Source organism: Hirundo rustica, chromosome 3 (assembly GCF_015227805.2).
Source record: "Hirundo rustica isolate bHirRus1 chromosome 3, bHirRus1.pri.v3, whole genome shotgun sequence".
Taxonomy (NCBI): Eukaryota; Metazoa; Chordata; class Aves; order Passeriformes; family Hirundinidae; genus Hirundo; species Hirundo rustica.
The window spans coordinates 115,117,585-115,134,777 of record NC_053452.1 but is presented as its reverse complement, the minus strand read 5'-3'; the positions used below and the strand labels follow the sequence as shown (position 1 = coordinate 115,134,777).

General features: G+C 43.7%; 1 protein-coding gene across 2 annotated transcripts in view; it reads right to left on the bottom strand.

Moving 5' to 3' along the window:
- The window catches only part of KIF13B (kinesin family member 13B), a 53,448-nt gene extending 37,771 nt beyond the window's left edge, over positions 1-15,677 (bottom strand). The window contains exons 1-12 of one of the 2 annotated variants that reach the window (XM_040058001.2): positions 15,254-15,677; positions 13,089-13,219; positions 11,955-12,041; positions 11,139-11,329; positions 10,324-10,534; positions 6,790-6,952; positions 5,643-5,789; positions 5,045-5,194; positions 4,277-4,405; positions 2,889-3,059; positions 1,770-1,927; positions 673-805 (exon numbers count right to left, since the gene is read on the bottom strand). In XM_040058001.2, the coding sequence (XP_039913935.1) occupies positions 673-805; positions 1,770-1,927; positions 2,889-3,059; positions 4,277-4,405; positions 5,045-5,194; positions 5,643-5,789; positions 6,790-6,952; positions 10,324-10,534; positions 11,139-11,329; positions 11,955-12,041; positions 13,089-13,219; positions 15,254-15,406 (1,824 nt within the window). In that variant the 5' untranslated portion in view covers positions 15,407-15,677. The remainder of the gene's footprint in view (positions 1-672; positions 806-1,769; positions 1,928-2,888; positions 3,060-4,276; positions 4,406-5,044; positions 5,195-5,642; positions 5,790-6,789; positions 6,953-10,323; positions 10,535-11,138; positions 11,330-11,954; positions 12,042-13,088; positions 13,220-15,253) is intronic. The other variant, XM_040058002.2, reaches the window with a different exon arrangement.
- Positions 15,678-17,193: the final 1,516 nt, after the last annotated feature.

Genomic DNA, 17,193 nt, shown 5'->3' with positions numbered 1-17,193 from the left:
AAAATGGGATCTTCTCCCCACCTACAGAAGAGGAGAGCAAATGGTCTAATTTGGTGAGCTACTGGAATTTCAGTGAACTTTTCCTGACTCTGCTCTCCTTGTCTGAAAATTCTGACCCACTGATGCTATCAGTGCAGCAAAGCAACTGCTCTTTAGTAAAACTCTAAGGGGAAAAAAAACCCCATAAATAATAAAATAAAATTAAAATAAAACCCGAAAGAGTTGGTGAGGTCAGAGGAGCAGTTTGTATCTAACTTTTACTGATCCCTCATATTCTTTGGGCAGCAGCTTATCAATAGCTGATCATTTAAAAATGTGAGCTGTTCAGTTAAGCATTAACAATTTAAAGCAGGAAGAATTCAATGAACAAAGGAGTGCCTGGCTGGAAGGATCAAATAAAAGGGAACTCTGAACCCCTTTAGAAAATAATGAATTTCAGTGGAGACTGATGTCCCTTCTGCCAGGTGCTGGCACAGGACAGGGCAAAAAGGTGACAGGGAGGGCTTTGATCACCTTTAAGCTGAGTTTTGCTCTGTCTCCCACTTTACACCTGTTTTCCACAACATCACATTTTGCACCTAAGCATGAGGCTTCCTTGGACACCTCGGCCATCCAATGCAAAGCTTCCCAGGAGCTTTCTGCACAGCTGGAACCCTGCCTGTGCCACCTCACCTGTCTGAGCTGGAAGATGCCTCCAGTGCTGACGTCCTTGGCGGGGGTCACCTCCACGGGGCAGTACTCCCCATTCTCATTCAGCTCCAGGATCTGAACCCACAGCTCCACTTTGCGGGTCACCTCACTCCACCTGCAGAACAAGTCACACGCTGCATTGTTTCTTTGGGGGTTTTTTGGTGGGTCGTCCCCCCCCCCCCAAAAAAGGAATTAAAACATCAAAACACTGAGCTCAGAGCGCAGACTGAAGCTGCAATAAATGCATCGTTTGTGAGCACACAGGTAGCAGCTGTGCAGTGCTTCTGAATTTTCCCGACAGCTGTTTCAGTTGAACATCAGAAAGAAGCCTTTTCCTGATTCCAGCACAAACCCCAGTTTCACATTTAAGCTCGGGTCTCAGCTCCTGCCACAGAAAGCCCAGTGTTGTCAGGGCAATCAGACTGAGATTGAAGACAGAAGAATGAAATATGACATTCTCTCACAAGCTCTCGAGATTCAGAGCACTTTTCCTGACCTTCTTCACATCATTGCCTTCTCTCCAGCTCTTCCCAGAGCTTAATAAGAAACAGCCATTTTTGTAGAACTTAAAAATTAAAAAGGACAGAGGTGCTCACTACTTTGCTATCAAACACAACTCACTATTTTAGAGCATCCTTTGCCATATTTTTCTAGCTTTTATTTTAAATTTCCCTATATGCACCTTAACAGTCAACGCAAGGTTAAAGCTGCAAGTAAAAAGAAGTAACTGCCAATAAATTAAGATGCAGAGCTGCCTTTTACTTGAAGTGGCAAACAAACTCACATTTAAGAAAACATTACTACAAGATTACTTTGGGGACAACAAATGGTGCCAGCAAATAAACAACACCCCCCTGCAGTCTGAATCAGCACAGTATTGCATATTTATCCAAACTGAGGTAATAAGGAATTACACTTTTCCAGTGGAAGCATTACAGGGATGGCATTTCATGGCCAGGAATGAACTGGAGTCATCCAGTGGCCTTCAGTTCAAAATTTGACTCCTTGCTTCAAAACTGGGCACCTCAGAGTGTGATTATTCCCGGATTCTAAACCAAAGATGAATTTCCCACATTTACCTGTCCCGAAGGCTGCGTGTTTTGGCTTGAATTATTCCCAAATCCCACAGGGCTGGGTTTTTGCGGTCACCGCTCTGCTTGTGCCCGTAAACCTCAATGGCCAAAGCACCATCATAAAGATGTTCCATGAAGTCTTCAGAAATGTTCACAGACACCTCCTGGAAGGGACAAATCAGTTGGTAATTGTGACTACGAGACTCAGGGTGGGAGATTTTGCTGCTCTGACTTTAATAAAAGCGTTTAGTAAAATCCCCCTGGTTCCCAAGACACAGTCCAGGGGAAAGGAAGTGTTGCCTCAGTTTGTAAAATCAGAAGGCAGGTGAAAGGTATGTGATTTTCCAATGATTAAAGTCTATAAGGAGCTGAAAAATGACCACAGACTGTTGCAAGCCCTGAGCTAATGGCCCAGAAAAAAAAATCAAAGCACATGCTGTAATGTTCAGAATCAGAAAACCAGAACTCATCAGAAGGTGTTACATCCATTTCACAAATGGTAAGAGGAATAAATTGCCCAGTGTGATGAGAAGTGAGAGAACACAATGAGAACTGGGGTGATTTGCCTGGGATTCGTCCAAGCTGACTTTAGATGTCTCTGTTAAAGATGCCTCTGTTCAGCTGCTCCAAAGCCAGTGGGAAGGAAGAGCCTGTCCTAAACAGTCTGTTCTGACCCCTAAAAACCCAATTTCAGCATCTACAGCAGCCCCATGTCCCAGAACTGGGACATATCGTTTCATCAAAGTTTAGAGTGATCAGCTCAGTTACTGACATCAAATATCCTCAGATAAATATCCCTCATCCACAGTGGATTTTACTGTGGAGAAATTCTAATGTAAGTTTCTCTGATGCTCTGATGTTTTCCTTTATTAACTCACTTCACCTTCAGTAATTTTTGTACAAGAATCAAATGGACTTAAATGGACTCTGAAGGCATTTAAGTTCTTATTACAAAAATATTAGTGCATCAACATAATGAAATTAAAAATGGTCTCAGGGCACCACGAAATATAATGTGAGAAAAGAGGCAGATAAAACTGCTACACAAACCTAAACTGGTTGGTTTTTTGTTTTTTTTTTTTTCCTGCCTTACAGTTTAATTAATGAAACAGAAAACCAAATTACATTGCAGTGGTCGAAGACAACCATGCACCGTGGCTCCTTGCTGATGGAAGACTGGGAAGGATCCACCTCAGGCGCAACAATAACTGGCTCCACTTGATCCCAGAATGTGTATTTGCAGAACACAAAGTTGGACAGGTGCTGTGGCAAGCCTGTGGCTTGAAGTATTTTAATCTGGAAAAGAGGCGAGAAAGAAATGAAAATCATTTATTCATCAGGCATGGAGTTAAAAACATCACCTGGCAGAACAATGTTCCACTGCAAAGGATGAAAAAAATAACAGCAAACCAAAAACAATTTAGCAAATAAATTTCTGCACTGATACTCATTGGAGACAACATCTGGAGTGCAGCAGCTGAACACAGTCACTAGATGTCACCAGGCCCACATCTCCTGGAAGGGACATTCTGCTCATTTTTAACGGTGAAATGCACCAAAGCCATTGCAACTGAAGAGGAAGACAGTAAAAATCTCATCTTTCCAGTGGCTCCTTCATGCTCCAAAAATCCTTGGTTTAAGATACTACTTGTTCTTACTCTGTGATGCTGGAAATGACCCAAAATCAACCCCAAAGAATGCAACATTATCCTGTCCCTGCATCAAATCAAAGCCAAATGGAAAAAAAATGTTGTGAATTCTCCTTCTGATCTAAACAAAGGTAAATATATTCACCATATAGTTAACAAATTTTTATTCTCCATTTGTCAAATTAAGACCAAATGAGTTGGACTTTGGCAGTACAATCCTCATGATTAGGCAGGAATATTTTTTGCCAGAATGCCTCATCCTGCTTGTAAACACCGGAGTTCTATAGGACAGGATAAAAAGTGGGGGAAGAAAAAGCACAATTTCTCCGAAACTGTTCATATTGTCCAGAAATCAAAGGCTGGGGACTACTCTCTGTAATGTTTTTTGCCTTTCTTTTCTTACCTGTAGCTTGTAGTTTTACTATAACACAGAACTGCTAGTAAATGACTTCCTACTGATTTTCTTTTTATTACCAACAGTAATAAACACACTGTACATATTTTACATAATATTTAGAGAAAGAAATGCTGAGGGAAGAAGAAATATTAAGAGATCATGATTCCTAGAAAGATGGGAGTTAATCAGATTCTGTGACTCCTCTTGAACTGGATATTGCAGTGCCAATCCTAATACAAAGATCTTCCCTGGATTCCAAGAAAACTTCCCGGGGTGAGCCTTTGGCATATAAATGCAATTAATGAAAGGAACAAACCCCAACTAATGATCTTGTGTTACTTCAGCCATTCCAGAAACAAAATGAGGTTACAAAGAGACACCCAACGTCCAGAAGCCAAGGATTTCTTCCTGACTCAGGACGGGAAGAGAAGAGGCTGCTCGGAGGTTGGGATACATCTGGAACTCACCCTGCAGACAAGTTTTCTCTCCTGGATGTCGTTTTCATTTGAGTAGTCAGGACTGTCCTCACCTCCCACCAGCCTGTCATCGATTTCCCCGCTCACTCGAACGATTTCGACGTGGAGACGACCTGAAACCTGGCAGGACAGGAGTCAGAATTCTCTGTGTGCCAGGAAACAGTGACAGCTTCACCCCCTCCCAGTCTGTGAGCAGCCAACATTTTTATTCCTTTTTGCACTGCTCTCGCACTCTGCATTAGCTGCACCACATGAAGAACGCTCTGGAGCGAGAATCAAAAAAGCCTTTGTTGCAAAAACCATCAAGGAATCCGTCTCTGGGGTGACCTGGGGAACAATCTCACCTTCAAGCCAGTCTCTGGAGAGTCTGTGAAGTGCACACTTGCTGCAGAGCATGGAGAATGCTGCCTGCTGTGCCCTGCTGCCTTTAAAGTCGTTCTTACAGAATACATTTAAGAAGCTATTTTCCTGATGGCAGGCAGTGAAACCAGTGGAGCTACAGCTCATCCTAAGGATTTATTTTGGGCTATTTCCCTCAGGAAGGTGCTCAGGAAGCTTTCTCCTTTCACAATCACGGTGCTGGGATTCAAAGCTGCCCAAAAACTCCAGTAAAATATGATGGGATTTACACAATCCCACACTGTTATAGCGAAGAACTTGTGCACATGAAACTGGAAATTATCTACTCCATCCTGGTAGTAAGATCCACAGGCTGTAATTAAACAGCTGAGTAAGGACAGATTATAAAGAATGACAAACCTCTCCCTTCTGATTGATGATTGGAACAGCATATTGAAGCTTCACATCATAGAACAGGCACTCAAGGAAAACGTTGGCTACTCCAATAAGGCTGTGGTTTTCCTGCTCTTCGTAGAAGGGATCAGCTCTCCTGAAATAAGCTCTCATCACCTGCAAGCAAATCCAGAGTCCTGTCAGGAAACCAGACCTCCCAGGAAACACTTTAAAAAGTGTTGCACATCCAGCCTAGTCAAAGAAAAAGGGACTCAAGCATGAGGCCAGATTGGATCAGAAGAAGAATGGAAATGAATTTTACTTTGGGTAAGGCCTGCCCTGAGCAAGTTGTCCTTAACTCTGCCGGATTTTTGAACATTAACTGCTCCTGTGTTACCTGCTGCTTCCTATTGTGTGCTCCATTCCCTCACCAAACTATGCATGCAAGCAGGGACCAGAGTGACAGGATAAGGGCTAATGGAATGCTGAGCATCAATTCAGGACTAGGAAAAGCAAAAAAACCTCAGGGAAACTCAGCTCTTTGCATATTCCCTCCCCACCTCTGCCCAACGATCCTACTGAAAAACACAGCAGGAATGTAATTACAGGAGTACTTTTTACTTACTGGATTGTCTTCCTCACAGTCCTTCCACTCCTGGTAAAGGTCCCTCATATCCACCAGTCGATTCTCCAGCTTTTCCAGTGACCAGATCTGTTTGCCTTTCCCTTTCCTCCTCACCTGGATTGCAGGCTCGCTGAGAATTGCACCTCTCTGCAAAACAATTAAAGGGATGCCAAGAAGGAATTCGTTGTCACAACAGCAAAAAAAAAAAGAGTTTAAAACTAACACAAACTTGAGAATATCTTTGAGAAAAGATATTCTTTTTTTTTTAATTCTGGCTTGAGCAGCCAAATCCGAGCGTGACAAGCTCTGAGTTCAGCTGTCACAGTGTATTGGTGTTCATTTCAACTGGAAAGTCTAATCACAGCTACAGGCACTGGCTTCCATGGATTTTCACCTTGCGTAAGTGTTAGAAATGGGAACATTTAAGTATTTCACAAATATCCTCAAGTTACAGCAGGCCTGGAGCTCCAGCTAAAATTACTACTGCCTGCAACTTTCAGCTAGGGCAGACACTTAACCCCTTTTATCATCCTGTTTCTGGAAGCGTTTTTCCCAGAAGACTGAGAAAAACATCCAGAGCAACTGACAGAAATTATAATCCTGGAATAAAATCCATCTACTCTACTAAGGAGAGGCTGAGTATCACCAAAATACTGATTTGGCTTCAAGAAATAACACCAGCTTGGGTAGCCAGCCTGAGACATGGAAGTTTCGGTTTAGCTCCCTCCTTCCAAAATTTCCAAGATGCCTGGGAACAAATAATCCAAATCCTCTCTGCTCCAGTTCCTCCCTCCACATGGGAATGGCAAAATCTTTGCAGCTCTCTGGGATGATGCAAAGTCAAATGTCCACAAAGGGACAGTAAACACTTGCAACAGATGTTACCCAACCTGCAGAGACTTTGTCACGCTGCAACAGCAGCAAGTGGGAACTTCAACACCAGGGGAAAGGTCTTGCACCCAAACATTTATCTTTGAAGGCACATTACAGGGTTTTCATGGTATAAAATAAGGTAAGGATGTAGTAGAGACGTGCTTAATGCGCATTAGTGGAAAACCAACTCAGCCATTACGGTCAGAGTCGAAGAAACCTGTACAGAGGGATAAACTTACTGAACAGCCATTTAATTCAGTCAGGGTGACTGTACCTTGCTGTTGGCATTAAGGCTTGAGGCTGGGATCTGGAGGGTCACTTTGTACTCCGTCCTCTTGTCCAGCTCCTCTCCGATAAAATTGGCTTCTCTCACGTACAAATTGGCTTTAACAATCTGCTCCCGCAGCTTCCTCAGGCTGTGGGTCAGCATTTCCTCTCTGGAAGAACGGGATTGGGAAGGGGAGACAGGAGAAACCATGAGGTTTATGACTGAAATCTGGAGTGCAGCAGCTGAACACAGTCACTAGCGTTCCAGTCATATTTTTTATGACTGAAAAAAACCCAAATGGATGAGGAGGCAACTGAGAGCTTGTGGGTGGGAATTAAAGAGGGAAGGGACAGGTGACATTATAGTGGGGATGATACAAATACTGGACAGATGAGCCCCTCCAGAAAACCCAGGAGCAACCTGGGTTTCACAAGGCCTGGACTTCACCTGAACTTGTGCAAAGGTTTGGACACTGCCCTACACAACATCCTTGGGTCCCAGCTCTTGGCTTTGGGGCTCCCCACATCAGGAGGACGTGGAGAGAGTCCAGAGGAGACCATGGAGATGCTCCAAGGGCTGGAGCCGCTCTGCTCTGGAGCCAGGCTGGGAGAGCTGGGGGTGCTCATCTGGAGAAGGATCCAGGGAGACCTCAGAGCCTAAAGGGGCTCCAGGAGAGCTGGAGAGGGGCTTGGGACAAGGGATGGAGGGACAGGACACACAGGGAATGGCTTCCCATTGCCAGAGGACAGGGATGGACGGGATATTGGGAAAGAATTGTTCCCTGTGGTGAGGGTGCTGAGGCCCCGGCACAGGGTGCCCAGAGAAGCTGTGGCTGTCCCTGGATCCCTGGACGTGTCCAAGGCCAAGATGGACACAGCTTGGAACAACCTGGGATAGTGGAAGGTGACTCTGCCCATGGTAGGGGATGGAACTAAAAAGGCTTTCACACCAAAATAATTTTATAATTTTTAACACAAGAATCAGGTGTATGAAATTCCATTTCAACTGGGGAAAAAACCCACTATCTGTATGAATTCAGCAATATGAAAATTAGGATGCTGCTGGCTTTGGAGACTTCTCCACGCATCTGCTGAACAGGCAGCTATTGTGTGGCTCATTCCAGAGTTTTCCCTCCACAGATTTGGATTTTCCCTGTTACAGAGAAAGGTTTATTCAGACATGACCCACTTGCTCACTGGCCTTCCTGGCAAACGTGAGAGAGAGTGGCAACTGTGCAGCCCGGGAATCTGGTGCCACAAAACATCCCAGGCACACAGCCTGCACCCTGTCAGGCCGTCTGAAATATTTTTTTTACTTCCAAAGTTGCTTTTCTATCCATACATACTAGATTTGTATTTTTCATGACAATGTCTTTACCACACTCATTTAGGGTTTCATCTTCCTCCTGCAGCTGCTCTTTTGGAGAGCAGTAGTGAAAAAGATTATTTAGGGGCGGGAATAAATAACCTCAGTGCCATCACCCAGGAAGAGGCAGAGTGGACAGCCACCCCTCTGTGGTAATTAAGTGGTTTTTGCAGTGATCTGGATTAAAATTCTTTGTATCATCCTCTTACTCCCGTTTTTCATTTTCACTTTTCTGGCTGCCAGAACCTGCCCAGGTCAGACAGCTGGATCTGAGCCAAGAGCTGAGTCATGCATGACCCATGAAAGAACAAATTCACACAGCAGCCTCAAAATTTCATCCAATCACCCCATCTTTAGTTAAACTTGCTGCTGATCTGAACAGAACTTCTCCTTAATAACTCATTATTTCTCCTATTTTCTACCATTTTAGGTCTGGTTATTCTGGAGGTGTCCAAGGCCACACTGGATGGGGCGTGGAGCAACCTGGGATAGTGGAAAGTGTCCTCCCCACGGCAGGGGTGGAACTGGATGGTCTTTGGGGTCCCTTCCAACCCAACTGCTCTATCACTCTGTGATTCTTACATAAATATTTTGGCCACATCCTCTACAAGTCCTACCATGAGTCCTCATGGAAATTCACCACAATTGCAGCACAACTAAAATCTTGCCAAACTCACTGCAGGAATTTGACTGAACCGCCCTGATGGTCTGTCTTGGGTTATGTAACCTAAATATGTGTATTCTATTTCATCTGTTGAAAGCTGTTTTTTGGGAGATCACAGAATCACAAAATGTCCAGGTTGGAAGAGACCTTCAAGATCACCAAGTCCAACCCGTGCCCTAACACCTCAACTAGATCATGGCACCGAGTGCCACGTCCAGTCTTTTCTTAAACATGTCCAGGGATGGTGACTCCACCACCTCCCCAGGCCATTCCAGTACTTTATCACTTCCCATTACAAACTTTTTCCTAATGTCCAACCTCTATTTCCCTTGAGCCTGAGACTGTGTCCTCTCGTTCTGTCATTGCTGCCTGGAGAAAGAGACCAAGCCCAGCTGTCCACAGCCACCCTTCAGGGAGCTGTAGAGGGTGATAAGGTCACCTCTGAGTCTCCTTTTCTCCAGGATAAAAAACCTCAGCTCCCCAAGTCGTTCCTCACAGGGTTTTTGTGTTCCAAATCCTTCACCAGGATGCACCCAAGAATCTCAACATCCTTCCTAAACTGAGGGACCAGAACTGGACACAGCGCTCGAGGTGTGGCCTGACCAGAGCCGAGTACAGGGGAAGAATGAGCTCCCTGCTCCTGCTGGCCACACCATTCCTGATCCAGGCCAGGATGCCATCGGCCCTCTTGGCCACCTGGGCACACTGCTGGCTCATGTTCAGCTGCTGGCACCAGTACCCCAGGTCCCTTTCCTCCTGGGCACTGTCCAGCCACACCGTCCCCAGCCTGTAACGCTGCAGGGGGTTATTGCGGCCAAAGTGCTGTTTTGTCCTTCTCTTGTAACTCCAAGGAGGAGGGCAGATGCCTTCTGATAATGGCCCAGCCATTAAATCCAGGTGGGGCAGTGTTCCTTATCTCTTTCACCACCCCTCCATCCTCCAGGGGGACATCTCCTGATAATGGGCCATCAGGGCCCACCAATGCCATGACACATTCCATCATCCCATTGGGAGATACTGCACACAGTGGGGAGGAGCCAGCTGTTCCCAGCCAGATAAAAACTGGGACTGAAGGACACAAGGGATCTGGTTTTCCACTGGATTCCCAGAGGAAGACTGGACCCATCTCGCCACTACTGGACTTTCTACAGGACCATCTCTACTCCACAGAACCACATCTGTTACTCCAGGAGGATTTATATGGACTGCTTCCAACACCCTGACCACCAGGGTGCCAGCTCGTATCCCTGAGCCTGTCAGGGTTTTTTTCCAGGATTTTTGTTTGCTTGCTTCCTTGGTTTTTTTTTGTACTACTACATTTGTATTTTCCTTTTTTTTAGTATTCCTAGTAAAAAACTGTTACTCCTATTCCCGTATCTTTGCCTGAGAGCCCCTAATTGCAAAACTGTAACAATTTGGAGGGAAGGGGGTTTACATTCTCCACTCCAAGGGAGGCTCTGGCTTTCCTTGGCAGACATCTGTCTTTCAAAACCAAGACATGGGTCACCCACCTCTCCTCTGCCCACTGCCTGAGGCGCTGCTGGGCACTGGGGGAGTGGAAGGAGAACCTGTCCATGCTGCGGAAATGCTGCTTCTCGGGCGAGAGCCGCCGTCGCAGCTGCTCCAGCTCGTGCTCGTACATCAGCCTCTGCCTCTCCAGAGCTGACCTCTTCTCCTCCTCGTGCTGCTGCTCCAGGCTCTGCAGGATTGACTGCATCGGGTCTAGGCAGAATTTGAAAATAAAGGAAGTAATAAAGTGAGATCCACGCCGAGGAGCGTCCCGGATGAGTGGCGTGAGCACGGGTAGAAAGAGAAAGACTCTAGTTTTTGTTGCAGTGCGTATTTAAAAAGTGCTGCTGAATTCTGAAGTGAAACGAATGTTTACAGGGCAGATGATTTAAGAGAATTAAGGAAAGGGAAAAGCCCAAGCTGAAAAAAAATAAATAAAAAGTCTTCCTGTTTCCCAAAATAATGTCATTCTGGGACAGCAACACAGAACCACAAAAACTCAAAAACACGGTTTCAAAGACAGAAATCAGTGCAGTTAATGCCTGATTGAGACATAACACAAGAAAAATAAACAGCCAAGTGAAAACACTTTGATTTGAGACTGCAGTTCCACCAGCATTCCACTCCTGGCCTTCCCCTCAGCAAGAACTGCCAAACCAAACAGTCTGCCACAGTTATTTTTCCCTCCTCAAGCCCAAAAATGACTGTGATGAGTCACTGACAAGAAAAACTCTCCAAAAGGAAGTTATAAGGGGAAAAAGTCTGTGGTTATCCTCGTATTTTGTACACATTCCCAGTAATTTTTGTGGCTCCTCACCATTACTACCAAGAGCCTTCATGGTGACTTCCATCTGGGCATATTCGTAGCTGAAGTTAATCTCGCTGGACACCTCGCTGGAATTGTCTCCATCTACATCCAGCTGCTCCACACTGTTACTGCACTTCATGGAGTTGTCCCGCTCCTCATCCTCATGATCTGCCTTCTTTTTCTTCTTTGGCAAATTCAGCCTTTAAGTAAGAGGGAAATTTTTAGAGAACTGTTAATTGCTCAGCTCTGAAACACAGGGTTGCTTTCCAATATTGTTAAAATTCAGTAGAGCCCCCAAATCAGAAGATTATTTCCCCCTTTCAAATTTTATTGATCTCCTGTGTGTGTAATTTTCCTCAGGGCAAAAACAGGAGCAGAGGGTAAACTAATTAATCCATTCTACGTTCTCATAATTAAGTACCTGATAGTACCAATAATAGTTTAGATAAACATGACATTTTTTAGTCATTCTACATCCAAATAATTTGGGGACAATAATTAAGTGATATCTCACTTTTTTGTGTCGGTTCTCCTTTTAAGCACAAAACAAAGCAATGAATTTTTAGATTATCATTCAAATCCACTGATTTTTGAGGTATTTCAGAGGGCCTCAAGTACAGTCTTGAACAGAAAACATCTACCAGTGATCCTGTCTGACACAGGAAGAGACTACAGGGGGCAGAGAGCACAGTGACCTTGTAATAATATTTAGCATTAAAAACCAGTCCAACATCAGTATTGCTTTTCTAATCTACATCTTCCCTCGTACCTTAAGCCAAAACAAAGCGGGTGCCAATTTACAATTCCTTTAATAACTTTTGTTACCTGAAGAAATGGTTGTTTCCCCACAGGATTCTGTCTCCATGGTGGAGCTGGATGGGACACACGACAGCAGAGCCATTTACGAATGTCCTGTGAAAAGGCAAAAATCTAAAGTAAATACGTCTATATGAAGCTTAATTTCTTCTCCTCCCAGTATTATTTTCATTACTGCAACAAGTAAAGGTAGGAGAAGAGATTTATGGATTGCAAACAGGCAAAATATTCCCAGAAAATTCACTGATCTACCCAGTGCTGTTTCACACACGCATCAAATTCAGCTTCTTTTGACCTTCTAAGCTCATGCAGTTCAGTTCATTTAGACAGAAATTACTACAGCTGTGTCTGGGGAGTAAAACCAGAGCTTAAAAATGAGCAGCCTGAAAAAAAGTGTCACTAGAGCACTTGGACGCTGCTCTGAAATACAGACACAAAATAGAAATATCTGAGTAAGGCAACAGGCACCTTTGCTACATGAATACCTTCAAGACACTAATTAAAATAATCAGAAACTACTTTTATTTCAGAGTCAGATTAAGTTTGAAAACAGGATTGTGGGATAACTCAAATTTGAAGGGAATCTCAGGTTTTCACCCAGTCCAATCTGCTCCAAGCAGGATCAGCCACAAATCAGGGTAAATGTGAGAAGTTTGAATTTTGTGTATTAACAATAAATTATTGGAGATGCTGACTCTGCATGTCATTTTGTGATCAATCTGAATACGCCAGCTGCTTCTCAAGTAGAGCTACTTAATTGAATAAAGCAACAAATGCTTCAGCAGATCTTTGCATATCAACAGATTTCCTAGAGAATTAATTCAAATTTTGATAGGAGCTAAAGCTACACAGCTGCAAATCAGTGAGTATCTACTTGCTGAAAGCACACGCAATTTACTCCTCTTTGAAAATTTGGGCTACGAACACCCTCCCTGAGAAAACTCTCACTGGAATGGAACATGAGTTGACAGAGGAACAGGTGACAATTTAAAATGTAAAAGCAGCAAACAAGAGGCAGAATTTTTCTTACTATGAAAAAGATAGAGAAGTTTGTTTTCCACATATATTTGTGCACTGCTAATCACAAAATACTGGATAAAATGACAACTATCAAACAGCTGTGGCTGCATTTTATTCCTTCACCTGGTATTTTTTTGAGGGGTCAGCATAACCTGGCCTTCTGGGGTGATGTCTATGATGCAGTGCTCAGGAAGAATTCCCATTCCACACAGCTGGATATCCTGGGAGTTGTCTGAGCCTATTAACGTGTGCTCCTGGGGAAAAATTAATCCAGATGTTAGAGATGGATTGCAGAGGTTCACTGGGTCGAGTTCACCCATTCTCCTTCTGGGTGTGTTGTGTCATCTGGTCGCAAAATTTCAGAGCCGTTCAATGCTTCCCTTAGAGGGAAAAGGAGAAGCAAATCAACGCCTTGTCTTACAATAACAAGCAGGAAGCACTCAGAAAAGTTCACAGGCAAGAGTTAAGCATGAAAATGAAGAGGTTTTTATGGTTTAATGGAGGAATTCAGTGCCTTGTGATGTTGTAGAAGCCAAAGGAATAACGGATTTCAGGCAGGAATTAAGAGAGGCTCACAGTGGCAGATCCACGGTGATTATGGAGGTTCCACCTAGATCAGCAACAGCTCAGGAAACTCCTGGATACTCAAGGTGTGGGGGATTTGGAAGATGAAGGATCACCCCACACATAAAATTGCTGAGGTTGGAAAAACCACTTTCACATCATCCAACCATTCCCCAGCACAGCCAAGGCCATGTCCCCAAGTGTCACATCCACACAGCTTTTAAATCCCTCCAGGGATGGCGACTCCACCACTGCCAGGGCTAGATTCCCCTTTTGGGACAGAAAACTCTTTTTTAGGCATCTCCAAGCAGTTTTTGAGGAACAGATATAAAAGTTTAGACAGGTCAGTCCAGGTTATTCTCCAGTACTTGAAGGACCTGGTGCACACACAGCTCAGAGAGAACGTGGGAAAATATTCTGAGAAACAAGGGAGTTACATCCCAAGATTTTAGGAAAAACAGCTGCAAGTAATTTTATCATAATAATTTCAAAGCACGGGGATTTTTACACCAAAATTCCCCAGGAGCAAGACAAATCCAAGTTATTAAAAAAAATAACAAAGACTAATTGAAGGAGATAAAATCTACCCCACGGAGTTTTCCCTAGAAAAGGAAAAGAACCACCTGAGACTTTTCCTGCTGGCACTGATGGGCTTTGCCTTGCTCTTCTCCTTGTTCCCAGTGACCACAGGGAGAAGTGGGATCTGTCCCAGTATCTGTCAGTGATTTAGCAGCTGAGTCACATTCTGGACTTTTACATGCAAGTTGTCTGGGAAAAGAGTCAACCTCTCCTAAAACCTCAGCTCTTTTATCCTTTTAAATGCGTTTTTTTTAGCAGATATAACATGGAAAAAGTGTTTTCCCTTGTTTTTATTGAGATATCGCAGAGCCACGATGGCTGATACAAAGAGGATCACGTGTTTCTTAAGACTGACTAAACCAAAACCATCTTTCAGGCTAATTGCTGATTTTGTGGCTGTTTTGGGAGTTATTACCCCACTTCAAAGGGAAGAGAATGATTTAATGTGAAGCTCAAACCGCCGACAATTGCTGGGAAATTTTTAGAATTTGCACTCCAAGATGTGACTTTAAAATGGTTGTGCGTTGTTTTTCCTCCTGAGTCCTCCATCTACAATTTCTAAAAACCGCAATAATCTGCCCAATTATTTCAGCACAGGATCCAAAAGTCACATCACGTGTTTGATGGTTTATATCAGAAACAGGGAGCGCACGTCAGAAGTGCGGAGGCAGAACAGAACTTGTTTTTCACTCCTGCCAAGTTGCAGCAAGAGGATTAAAAATGCATTTCATAAACTGAAGACAGCAGCCAGAATTTAGACTGTACATGGAGAAGCTGACTACTGGTATGCCCAACCTTCATATAAAACAATTTCATGGGTAAAAGCTTGAGAAAGTTTGCATAAAAACCCCCAGCCAACAGAAAAACCTCATCCCAGAACAGGAGACAGTTACTCAAAAAGAACACACCTAAATTTCTTTTTAAAAAATGCCAAAGAAAACCAGAACAAACAAACCCATCAAATCCCCAAACTTTTCCTGCACTACAAAGAATTACATTCAAAATAAAAAAAGCTGTACTCATTAAAATAGTAATGTTTTTAGATATACAGTTTTATAAACCTCTCCAAGTACACATCTGCCAACTGAATTAGAGGCCCACTTCTGACATGAAAAAGAAATTTATATACAAAGATATATTTTTACCTTTAAATAGTACACCAGGAGTTCATTGAGAGCCGGATCTGCATTCAAATTAACCAGGAAGCACTTATTATCCCCAACTTTTATTCCAGAGGACTGCAGGGATATGCCAAGGCTTTCCAGCTGTTTCTGACGCTCCTGTAAGAGAGCAGCCATCAAAATTCATCTGACCGACGCGCAACCCTGCGGAAATCCATTCCCATCTGCCGGAGCCGCCGGGAAAAAAACGATGGATTGATGCTTCTAGAACAGGAAACTCCTCTTCTGCAACAGGTGAGGCACGAAAGCCTCAGTTCTACCCAGCTCTGATCAGGGGTATCTGCGATTCCTCCTGTCCTCGCCCCTCTGCTCCCCAAGGGCTCTGCGCTTTGGTCCCACACATTCCCATATTCCCAGTGGGAAATGAAAGCAGCTGGGAGCAGCCTCCTGCAGCACTGCAGAGCTTCTCCATGACCTCACTGGAACAGCAAAACGCCACCACAAAGCCATCTCTAGAGCCCTTTATTCTCCCTCCCCAGCTAAAAAGCAAGAAGTTAAGTTAAATCCCTGCCAAGCCAAGCTCCATGCCCATCCTTTGTTCCAGAGCAATCAAAATGACAAAAAACTGGCAACCTGCTATTTAAGTGATGCAAAGAACACTTCCTGCTGAACAAGAGTAGCAGCGCTTTGGATGGTGTTTTGTTCTTGTCAAAAGACTTCATAGAAACGCCCAACAAAGCATTACTGTGCAAAAATGTTCATCTCTCAAAGGGAAGGGTTTGGGTGAGACCAGAGCAGTGAAAGAGGAACATTAAACATTTCTGACTTAGGAACAGAAAGGGATTATTCTACCAAAAAAAAAAAAAACCAACAAAAAAACCTCCACTGGGACAGAAAAGCTGAGGATTGCTCCCAGGATCAGAGAGAAGCTGAAGTGAGACTCACTGTCCACAACAGCCAAAAAAAAAAAAAAATTAGAAATAAACATGGGAGGGCCCTCACAGGATTACTGGGGGAAGCAGAAACAGAAGGGGGTGAAATGAATAAGTATAAAAACATATAAGAGACCTATAGTGCTTTCCCTGTGCTGCTGAGACTTTAAAAAATATAAAATTAAATAATGTAGGAAAAATCCTGGAATGTTTATCTTTACCCATCAGCGTGCTTTATATTTAAAAACTGAGTACGGCACAATATTCAGGATCATTCTCTGCTCGGCACTGGAGTCAGACCAAGTCTAATCAAGGTTAAAATTGCAAAGAAATGGCACAACTCGCTCTTGATTTTCTGTTCCCTGTCTCCCCACACGCTTACAAACCCAACATAATGTCCTTGTAAGGGAAAGTCATGTGTGTGTGTGTGAGAGAGTGAAAACAAAGAACAGAGGAGAAACTGCAGCGTGATGTCAAAGATCTCTCTTCCGATCACCAGTGCCAGGCTCTGAAGTTCACAAAAATCCTTATTATCTACAGAGATAAAGCACATGTTGCCCTAAGGAGAACTTGGCCCACACTGTGAATCTCAGAGGATTAACTGAGAGAAAAAGAGCCAGTTCCTGCTAATTTTTCCTCAAGATCTAATGTTAATTAACTTAAACATTGAAAAAAACCCATTAAAAGTATGTCAAACGCTCACTGAAAATGTGAAAAATTGCCTGTTCATGTGGCTGGTGTTTAAAGCTTCGAACTCTTATTGATGCCTCTTTGATAGCCCTTGCTCTCTATTAGGCATCATCCTTTCCTCAAAGATTTACAAATATCCCTCCATCCTACCTGCCTACCCTGACCCAATTTGACAGACACGAAAAAGCAGCAAAGGCAACATGTGGAGAACAGAGCACAGCCCCCTCTCCCTACATCCCTGTCCCACTTGGGGGGTAGGAAGCAGAAAACCAGGAATGAAGTTGAGCCTCGGAAAAAAGGAGAAGAGGGGGGAAAGTGTTTAAAGATTTAGTTTTTATTTCT